Here is a 10,945-nt window from a genome sequence, read left to right as displayed (position 1 = left end):
GGGAAGTTTCCCGGTTGGGATCTCTCCCCTCCGTGTGGAAAGAGCCCCGACCGAGGCCGCTGCATTTGGGATCGGCCCCATACGGAACTGTCCCCATGGAAAGGGGGCAAAAATAGGGGAAAAAATGTCCACTTTGGGATAAAAAATAGGAGAGCTCTGGAAATGGGAGAATTCCCAAAAATAGGAAGTTCCCAAAAACACGAAGTTCCCAAGCTTGTGGGATTTGAGAGTCAGGATTTGGGGATTGAGATATTTCTGGGATTCTTGGGGTGCCATTCCCGTATTCCCGGGGTGTCATTCCCATATTCCCGTTGGTGCCATTCCCATATTTCCAGGATTTCTGGGGTCCCATTCACATATTTCCATGGTGCCATTCCCATACTTCTGGAATTTCCAGGATTCCATTCCTGTTTTTCCAGGGTGCCATTCCCATATTCCCGTTGTTGACATTCCCACATTCCCATTGGTGCCGTTTCCATATTCCCATTGGTACCATTCCCATATTCCCGTTGGTGCCATTCCCATATTCCCATTGGTGCCATTCCCATATTTCCAGGATGCCATTCCCATATTTTCAGGGTGCTGTTCCCATATTCCCATTGGTGCCATTCCCCCATTCCCATTGATGCCATTCCCATATTTCCAGAATGTCATTCCCATATTCCCGAGGTCACATTCCTGTTTTTCCGGGGTGCCATTCCCATATTCCCGAGGTCACATTCCCATTTTTCCAGGTCCCATTCCCATATTCCCATTGATCCCATTCCCATATTCCCATTGGTACCATTCCCATATTCCCGAGGTCACATTCCTATTTTCCCGGCTGCCATTCCCGTTTTTCCAGAGTGCCATTCCTGTTTTTCCGGGTCACATTCCCGTTTTTCTGGCTGCCATTCCCGTTGTTCTGGGATGCCATTCCCGTTTTTCTGGCTGCCATTCCTGTTTTTCCAGATCACATTCCCGTTTTTCCAGGTCGCATTCCTGTATTCCCATTGGTGCCATTCCCATATTCCCGAGGTCACATTCCCATTTTTCCAGCTGCCATTCCCATTTTTCCGGGGTGCCATTCCCATTTTTCCAGCTGCCATTCCCGTTTTTCCAGCTGCCATTCCCGTTTTTCCGGGGTGCCATTCCCGTTTTTCCGGGTCACATTCCCGTTTTTCCAGCTGCCATTCCCATATTCCTGAGGTCACATTCCCGTTTTTCCAGCTGCCATTCCCGTTTTTCTGGGGTGGCATTCCCATATTTCCAAGGTGCCATTCCCGTTTTTCCAGGTCACATTCCCGTTTTTCTGGGGTGACATTCCCATTTTTCTGGGTCACATTCCCATTTTTCTGGGTCACATTCCCGTTTTTCCGGCTGCCATTCCCGTTTTTCCGGGTCACATTCCCATATTCCCGAGGTCACATTCCCATTTTTCCAGCTGCCATTCCCGTTTTTCCGGGGTGACATTCCCATATTCCCATTGGTACCATTCCCATATTCCCGAGGTCACATTCCCGTTTTTCTGGCTGCCATTCCCGTTTTTCCGGGGTGCCATTCCCACATTCCCGAGGTCACATTCCCGTTTTTCCGAGGTGCCATTCCCATATTCCTGAGGTCACATTCCTGTTTTTCCGGGTCACATTCCCATTTTTCCAGCTGCCATTCCCGTTTTTCCAGCTGCCATTCCCGTTTTTCGGGGTTGCATTCCCATATTCCCATTGGTGCCATTCCCATATTCCCGAGGTCACATTCCCATTTTTCCAGCTGCCATTCCCGTTTTTCCAAGGTGCCATTCCCATATTTCCCGAGGTCACATTCCCGTTTTTCCAGCTGCCATTCCCGTTTTTCCGGGTAGCATTCCCGTATTCCCATTGGTGCCATTCCCATATTCCCGAGGTCACATTCCCATTTTTCCGGCTGCCATTCCCGTTTTTCCGGCTGCCATTCCCACATTCCCATTGGTGCCATTCCCATATTCCCAAGGTCACATTCCCATTTTTCTGGCTGCCATTCCCATATTTCCGAGGTCACATTCCCATATTCCCGAGGTCACATTCCCGTTTTTCCAGCTGCCATTCCCGTTTTTCCGAGGTCACATTCCCGTTTTTCCGGCTGCCATTCCCGTTTTTCCGGCTGCCATTCCCATTTTTCCAGCTGCCATTCCCGTTTTTCCGCAGCGTTCCCGCCATGGCCGCCACGGCGCTGTCGCGGCGCCTCGGGAAGCGCTCCCTGCTCGGGACCCGCGTGGCCGTTCCTGACGGAATCCCGGCAAATTCCCGAATTCCCGACCCCGGATCCCAGGAGGGCGACGAGAGCGGAATTCCCAATCCCGGATTCCCAAATCCCGGAGTCCCCGATCCCGGATTCCCAAATCCCGAATTCCAGCGAATCCAGGGACAGCAGGTGCGGCCTGGGATTGGTGGGAGAAATTCCCAGAATTTTCCTGGTCCAAATGGAAATTCCAGAGATTTTCATGGTGGGAGAAATTCCTGGGTTTTTCCTGGAGGAGGAAATTTCCGGGATTTTCCTGGTTTAAAGGCAAACTCCCAGGATTTTCCTGTTGGGCAAAATTGCTGGGATTTTTCTGGGTGGGGGAAATTCCCGAGATTTTCTGGGTGGGGGAAATTCCCAGGGTTTTCCTGGTGAGCAAAGTTTCTGGGATTTTCCTGGTGGGGGAAATTTCCTTGGTTTTTCCAGATGGTGGAAATTCCCAGGATTTTCCTGGGGGGGGACAAATTCCGGGGATTTTCCCCGGGGGAAAAATGTCCAGGATTTTTGTGGTGAGGGAAATTCCCGGGATTTTCCTGGTTGGGGGAAATTCCCGGGATTTTCCTGGTTTAAAGGGAAATTCCCAGGATTTTCCTGTTGGGCAAAATTGCTGGGATTTTTCTGGGTGGGGGAAATTCCCAGAATTCTCCTGGTTGTCGGGAATTCCTGGGATTTACTGGGTGGGGGGAAATTCTTGGGGTTTTCCTGGTGGGGGAAATTCCAGAGATTTTCATGGTTGGGGGAAATTTCCAGGATTTTCCTGGTGGGGGAAATTCCCGTGATTTTCCTGGTCCAAAGGGAAATTCCTGGAATTTTCCTGGTGAGCAAAGTTTCCGGGATTTTCCTGGTGGGGGAAAATTCCCGAAATTTTCTGGGTGGGGGAAATTTCCTTGGTTTTTCTGGATGGTGGAAATTCCCGAGATTTTCCTGGTGGGGGACAAATTCCAGGGATTTTCCCCGGGGGAAAAATTTCCAGGATTTTTGTGGTGAGGGAAATTCCCGGGATTTTCCTGGTGGAGGAAATTTCTGGGATTTTCCTGGTTTAAAGGGAAATTCCTGGGATTTTCCTGTTGGGCAAAATTGCCGGGATTTTTCTGGGTGGGGGAAATTCCTGGGATTTTTTCTGGGTGGTGGAAATTCCTGGAATTCTCCTGGTTGTCGGGAATTCCTGGGATTTTCCTGGTGGGGGAAATTTCCTTGGTTTTTCCGGATGGTGGAAATTCCTGAGATTTTCCTGGTGGGGGACAAATTCCTGGGATTTTCCCCAGGGGAAAAATTTCCAGGATTTTTGTGGTGAGGGAAATTCCTGGGATTTTCCTGGTTGGGGGAAATTCCTGGGATTTTCCTGGTTGGGGGGAATTCCCGGGTTTTTCCTGGAGGAGGAAATTCCCAGGGTTTTCCTGTTGGGCAAAATTGCCGGGATTTTTCTGGATGGGGGAAATTTCCGGGATTTTTCTGGGTGGTGGAAATTCCCGGAATTCTCCTGGTTGTCGGGAATTCCTGGGATTTTCCTGGTGGGGGAAGATTCCTTGGTTTTTCCGGATGGTGGAAATTCCCGGGATTTTCCTGGGTGGGGGAAATTCCTGGGGTTTTCCTGGTGAGCAAAGTTTCCGGGATTTTCCTGGTGGGGGAAATTCTCAAGATTTTCCGGATGGTGGAATTTCCCAGGATTTTCCTGGGTGGGGGAGAAATTCCTGGGATTTTCCCAGGGGAAAAATTTCCAGGATTTTTGTGGTGAGGGAAATTCCCGGGATTTTCCTGGTTGGGGGAAATTCCCGGGATTTTCCTGGTTGGGGGAAATTCCTGGGTTTTTCCTGGAGGAGGAAATTTCTGGGATTTTCCTGGTTTAAAGGGAAATTCCCAGGATTTTCCTGTTGGGCAAAATTGCCGGGATTTTTCTGGGTGGGGGAAATTCCTGGGATTTTTCTGGGTGGTGGAAATTCCCGGAATTCTCCTGGTTGTCGGGAATTCCTGGGATTTACTGGGTAGGGGGAAATTCTTGGGATTTTCCTGGTGGGGGAAAATTCCCGAAATTTTCTGGGTGGGGGAAATTTCCCTGGTTTTTCCAGATGGTAGAAATTCCCAGGATTTTCCTGGTGGGGGACAAATTCCGGGGATTTTCCCCAGAGGGAAAAATTTCCAGGATTTTTGTGGTGAGGGAAATTCCCGGGATTTTCATGGTTGGGGGAAATTTCCAGGATTTTCCTGGTGGGGAAAATTCCTGGGATTTTCCTGGTCCAAAGGGAAATTCCTGGGATTTTCCTGGTGAGGAATGGATGGAATCCATGGGATGGAATTTGGGATGGGATATTTTGGGATGGGATGGAGGATGGGATCCATGGGATGGGATTTGGGATCCATGGGATTTGGGATCCATGGGATTTGGGATTTGGGATCCATGGGATTGGAGATGGGGTTTGGAATGGGATCCATGGGATTTGGGATGGGATGGGATCCATAGGATGGGATTGGGATATAGGATTGGGATGGGATCCATGGGATTTGGGAAAGGATTTGGGATGGGATGGGATATTTTGGAATGGGATTTGGGATGGGATTGGGATGGGATTTGGGATGGGATGGGATCAATGGGATGGGATGGGATCCATGGGATGGGATGGGATTTGGGATAAGATCCATGGGATGGGATTTGGGATCCATGAGATTTGGGATCCATGGGATTTGGGATGGGATATTTTGGGATGGGATGGAGGATGGGATCCATGGGATGGGATTTGGGATCCATGGGATTTGGGAAGGGATTTGGGATGGGATGGGATATTTTGGAATGGGATTTGGGATGGGAATGGGATTTGGGATGGGATCAATGGGATGGGATTTGGGATGAGATCCATGGGATGGGATTGGAATACAGGATTGAGGTGGGATCCATGGGATTTGGAATGAGATGGGATTTGGGATGAACCCTGACCACTCCCACGGATCCCAAAATCCAAAGCTTTTGGCACAGAATCCATGGGAAAATGAGGATGGGGGACCCCGCGCTGCTCCCATGGGATTGGGAGGTTCGGGAATTCCCTGGATTTGGGATTTGGGATTGATTTGGGATTGCTGGAGATGGGGAGAGCTGATCTTTTGGGATGAAATGGGATTTGGGATGGGATGGAGCAGGACTGGGATTGGGATGGATGGGATGGGATTTGGGATGGGATTTGGAATGGGATGGGATTGGAATACAGGATTGGGATGGGATCCATGGGATTTGGAATGGGATTTTGGATGGGATCCATGGGATGGGATGGGGTGGGGATGGGATCCAAGGATTTGGGATTGGGATCCATGAGATGGGATGGGATCCATGGGATTTGGGATTTGGGATGGGGTAAACCCAGGTCATTCCCAAAATCCTTGGTAAAAAATGGATTGGAGACCCCGCGCTGCTCCCCGGGATTGGGAATTCCCTGGATTTGGGATTTGGGATTGATTTGGGATTGCTGGAGATGGGGAGAGCTGATCTTTTGGGATGAAATGGGGTGGGATGGGATCCATGGGATGGGATTTGGGATTGGAATCCATGGGATGGGATGGGATTTGGAATAGGATTTGGGATTTGGGGTGGGATCCATGGGATTTGGGATTTGGGATGGGGTGGGATTGGAATACAGGATTAGGATTGGGATGGGATCCATGGGATCTATGGGATTTGGGATGGGATTTAGGATTTGGGATGAGATCCATGGGATGAGATGGGATTTGGGATAGAATCCATGGGATGGGATCCATGGGATTTGGGATGGGATTTGGGATTGGGATCCATGGGATGGGATTTGGGATGGGATTGATGGATTTGGGATGGGATCCATGGGATTTGGGATTTGGAATGGGGTGAACCCTGCCCAACCCCAAATCCCTGATAAAACCCGGACTGCGGACCCCGTGCCGCTCCCGGGATTGGCTCTGGCGGCCAATCCCAAAATTCCTCTCCCGCCATTGCAGGTCCCGATCCCCTCTGTGGGGCCGCATTGGGATCACTCCATTCCCGATCCCGGAAATCCCGATCCCGGAAATCCCGGTGATCCTGATCCCGATCCGGTCCGGGCACTGCGCCGATCCGTGTCCAGCAGCATCGACGTTCCCGGCAGGTTCGTGCTTTTCCGGGGTGATTCCCATTGGGAATTCCCGGGATTTCTCCACATTCCGAGGGATTATCCCAAAGGGGTCACATTTAGGATTTTTTCGGGATTTTTTGGGATTTTTTGGGGGGATTTTTTTGGGTTTTTTTCCATCCCTGTTTTTCTTTAAAAAATGGGATTTCTGGGGTTTTTCTCTTCTTTTCCCTCGGTTTTTCCTGGAGTGATCCCCACCAAGAATTCCAGGGATTTTTCCACATTCCCAGGGATTATCCCAAAGGGGTCACATTTACGATTTTTTTGGGGATTTTTTAGGATTTTTTTCCCATCCCATTTTTCCTTAGAAAGGGAACTTGGGAGTTTCTCTGGATTTTTCTCTGCTTCTCCCTCCTCTTTTCTGGGGTGATTCCCATTGGGAATTCCCGGGATTTCTCCACATTCCCAGGGATTATCCCAAAGGGGTCACATTTGGGATTTTTTGGGGATTTTTTGGGATTTTTTGGGATTTTTCAGGATTTTTTTTTTTATTTTCCCCTTCCTGTTTTTCCTTAAATAACAAGATTTCTCCTCTTTTCCTGGGATGTTTCCAATTGGGAATTCCCGGGATTTCTCCACATTCCTGGGGATTATCCCAAGAGGGTCACATTTGGGATTTTTGGGGATTTTTTGGGATTTTTCAGGATTTTTTTTGGGATTTTTCCCCTTCCCGTTTTTCCTTAAATAACTGGATTTCTGGGATTTTTCTCTTCTTTTCCCTCGTTTTTTCCTGGAGTGATCCCCACCAAGAATTCCAGGGATTTTTCCACATTCCCAGGGATTATCCCAAAGGGGTCACATTTACGATTTTTTGGGGGATTTTTTGGGATTTTCTCAGGGATTATCCCACAAGTGGTCAATTTTGGGATTTTTTTTGGGTTTCCCCACTGTTTTCCCATGTGTGGTTAATTTTGGGATTTTTTCAGGATTTTCCTGCTGAATTCCCACTGTTTTCCTGTTTCCTGCCTGCGGGTGGTTAATTTTGGGACTTTTCTGGGATTTTCTCACTGTTTTCCTGCAAGTGGTTAATTTTGGGATTTTTTCAGGATTTTCCCACTGTTTTCCCATGGGTGGTTAGTTTTGGGATTTTTTTCGGGATTTTCCCACTGAATTCCCACTGGTGGTTAATTTTGGGGTTTTTTCGGGATTTTCTCGCTATTTTCCCATGGGCGGTTAATTTTGGGGATTTTTTTTGGGATTTTCCCGTTGAATTCCCGTTGTTTTCCCGTGGGTGGTTAATTTTGGGATTTTTCAGGATTTTCTCAGGGATTATCCCACAAGTGATCAATTTTGGGATTTTTTTGGGATTTTCCCACTGAATTCCCACTGTTTTCCTGTTTCCTGCATGCAGGTGGTTAATTTTGGGATCTTTTCGGGATTTTCCTGCTGAATTCCCGCTGGTGGTTAATTTTGGGGTTTTTTTTTTATTTTCTTGTTGTTTTCCCGTGGGTGGTTAATTTGGGGATTTTTTTCGGGATTTTCCCGATGCAATCCCGCTGTTTTCCCGTGGGCGGTCACATTTGGGTTTTTTTCGGGATTTTCCCACTGATTATCCCACAGTGGTTAATTTGGGGATTTTTTTGGGATTTTCCCGCTGTTTTCCCGCAGGTGGTTAATTTTAGGATTTTTTGGGATTTTCCCATTGGTGGTTAATTTTGGGTTTTTTTCGGTATTTTCTCACTGTTTTCCCGTGGGCGGTCAATTTTGGGATTTTTTTTAGGATTTTCCTGGTGAATTCCCACTGTTTTCCCGTTGATTATCCCACAGTAGTTAATTTTAGGATTTTTTGGGGATTTTCTGGCTGAATTCCTGCTGTTTTCCCGTGGGCGGTCAATTTTGGGATTTTTTGGGATTTTCCGGCTGAATTCCCGCTGTTTTCCCATTTCCTGCCCATGGGTGGTTAATTTTGGGATTTTTTTGGGATTTTCCCGGTGAATTCCTGTTGTTTTCCCACAGCAGTTAATTTTAGGATTTTTTTTGGATTTTCCCATTGAATTCCTGTTGTTTTCCCGTTCCCGCAGGCGCTCCGCGGCCCCGCTGGACGTGGACGAGATGGTGGCGGCGCTGGTGCTGACGAGCCTCTCCTGCAGCCCCGCCGTGCGCAGCCCCCGTGAGTCAAATCCCAAAAAAATCCCCAAAAAATATCCCAAAAAAATCCCGGAGAAATCCCAAAAAAATCCAAGAAGAATCCCAAAAAATATCCCCAAAAAATTATGGAGAAGTCCCACAAAAAATCTCAAAAAAATACCCAAAAAATCCCTGAGAAATCAAAAAATATCCCCCAAAAAATCCCAGAAAACATTCCAAAATCCCAAAAAAATCCCCCCCAAAAAATCCCAGAGAAATCCCAAAATCCCTCCAAAAATCCCGGAGAAATCCCAAAAAAAATCCCAAAAAAATATGCTGGAGAAATCACAAAATCCAAAAAAAAATCCCAAAAAATATCCCGGAGAAATCCCCAAAAATATCTCAGAGAAATCCCAAAAAATCTTGGAGAAATTTTGGCATTTCCCAAAAAAACTTGGAAAGCTTCTCAGGATAAACCCCAAAAACTGGGAGAACTTCTCGGAATAAACCCCAAATAAATTTGGAGAACTTCTTGGGATTTCCTGAAAAACCTTGGAGAACTTTTCGGGATAAAACCAAAAATCGGGAGAACTTTTTGGGATCAACCCCAAAAACTGGGAGAGCTTTTTGGGATAAACCCCCAAAAATTTGGAGAGCTGAAAACTGAAAAATTCTCCAAGTTTTTTGGGGTTGATCCCATAAAGCTCTCGGTTTTGGGGTTGATCCCATAAAGCTCTCGGTTTTTGGGGTTGATCCCATAAATCTCTGTGTTTTTGGGGTTTATCCCATAAATCTCTCGGTTTTTGGGGTTGATCCCATAAAGCTCTTGATTTTTGGGGTAGATCCCATAAAGCTCCTGGTTTTGGGGTTGATCCCATAAAACTCCCAGTTTTTGGGGTTGATCCCATAAAGCTCTCATTTTTTGGGGTTGATCCCATAAAGCTCTCGGTTTTTGGGGTTGATCCCATAAAACTCTTGTTTTTTGGGGTTGATCCCATAAAACTCTCATTTTTTGGGGTTGATCCCATAAAGCTCTCGATTTTTGGGGTCGATCCCATAAAGCTCCTGGGTTTTTGGGGTTGATCCCATAAAGCTCTCGGTTTTTGGGGTTGATCCCATAAAGCTCTGGGTTTTTGGGGTCTATCCCATAAAGCTCCTGGTTTTGGGGTCGATCCCTTAAAGCTCTCGGTTTTTGGGGTTGATACCATAAAGCTCTCGATTTTTGGGGTCGATCCCATAAAGCTCCTGGGTTTTTGGGGTTGGTCCCATAGAGCTCCGCGATTTTGGGGTTGATCCCATAGAGCTCTCGGTTTTTGGGGTTGATCCCATAAAGCTCTCGGTTTTTGGGGTCGATCCCATAAAGCTCCTGGTTTTGGGGTTGATCCCATAAAACTCCCAGTTTTTGGGGTCTATCCCATAAATCTTTGTGTTTTTGGGGTCTATCCCATAAAGTTCCTGGTTTTGGGGTCGATCCCTTAAAGCTCTCGATTTTTGGGGTTGATTCCCTAAAGCTCTTGATTTTTGGGGTTGATCCCATAAAGCTCCTGGGTTTTTGGGGTTGATCCCATAAAGCTCTCGATTTTTTGGGTCGATCCCATAAAGCTCCTGGGTTTTTGGGGTTGATCCCATAAAGCTCTCGATTTTTGGGGTTGATCCCATAAAGCTCTGGGTTTTTCGGGTCTATCCCATAAATCTCTCGGTTTTTGGGGTTGATCCCATAAAGCTCTCGATTTTTGGGGTTGATCCCATAAAGCTCTCAGTTTTTGGGGTCGATCCCATAAATCTCTCGGGTTTTGGGGTTGACCCCGTTGTTTTCCCGCAGCGTGGCCGGACGGGGACCCCTGGAAGGACGGGGACGTTTCGGACGGGGGCAGCAGCACCGGCAGTGCCAGCAGCGGCCACTGGAGCGGGGGCAGCGCCACGGGCAGCCCCAAAAACTGTGGGGTCAGCCCCAAAAATTGTGGGGTCAGCACTGAACACTGTGGGGTGCGCCCTGAAAATTGTGGGGTCAGCCCTAAAAACAGTGGGGTCGGCGCCAGGGGCAGCCCCAAGCACTGTGGGGTCAGCCCTAAACATTATGGGGTCAACCCCAAACACTGTGGGGTCAGCCCCACACATTGTGGGAGCAGCCCTAAACATTGTGGGGTCAGTCCTGAACCTTTTGGGGTTGGCCCTGAACCTTTTGGGGTCAGCCCCACATGGTCTGGGATCAACCCTAAACACTGTGGGGTCAGCCCCGAACATTGTGGGGTCAGCCCCACACATTGTGGGATCAGCCCTGAACCTCTTGGGGTCAGCCCCGAACTTTCCGGGGTCAGCCCCGAACATTGTGGGGGCAGCCCCACACACTGTGGGATCAGCCCCGAATCTTTTGGGGTCAGCCCCGAAGCTTTTGGGGTCAGCCCGTCCCCACCCCACGGCTCCGTCAGCCCCAACCCCAAAAGTTTGGGGGCTCCGGGAGCGGCCGATGAGGGATTCGAGACCGACCCCGAACCCCG

The 10,945-nt window shown here is 48.3% G+C and overlaps 1 protein-coding gene across 1 annotated transcript in view; it reads left to right on the top strand.

The window, feature by feature from the left end:
* The first annotated feature begins 2,162 nt into the window (after positions 1–2,162).
* The window catches only part of LOC130587289 (zinc finger protein 395-like), a 14,059-nt gene continuing 5,276 nt past the window's right edge, over positions 2,163–10,945 (top strand). Inside the window, exons 1-5 of the mRNA XM_057388265.1 lie at positions 2,163–2,388; positions 6,211–6,356; positions 7,732–7,783; positions 8,337–8,490; positions 10,270–10,942. Of these exons, the coding sequence (XP_057244248.1) occupies positions 2,173–2,388; positions 6,211–6,356; positions 7,732–7,783; positions 8,337–8,490; positions 10,270–10,942 (1,241 nt within the window). The 5' untranslated portion in view covers positions 2,163–2,172. The remainder of the gene's footprint in view (positions 2,389–6,210; positions 6,357–7,731; positions 7,784–8,336; positions 8,491–10,269; positions 10,943–10,945) is intronic.

Source organism: Malurus melanocephalus, unplaced genomic scaffold (genome assembly GCF_030028575.1).
Source record: "Malurus melanocephalus ecotype Western Australia unplaced genomic scaffold, MMel_1.1 scaffold_1720, whole genome shotgun sequence".
NCBI lineage: Eukaryota > Metazoa > Chordata > Aves > Passeriformes > Maluridae > Malurus > Malurus melanocephalus.
Note: the sequence above shows the minus strand (reverse complement) of the source record. Positions and strands in the feature narration are given on the sequence as shown.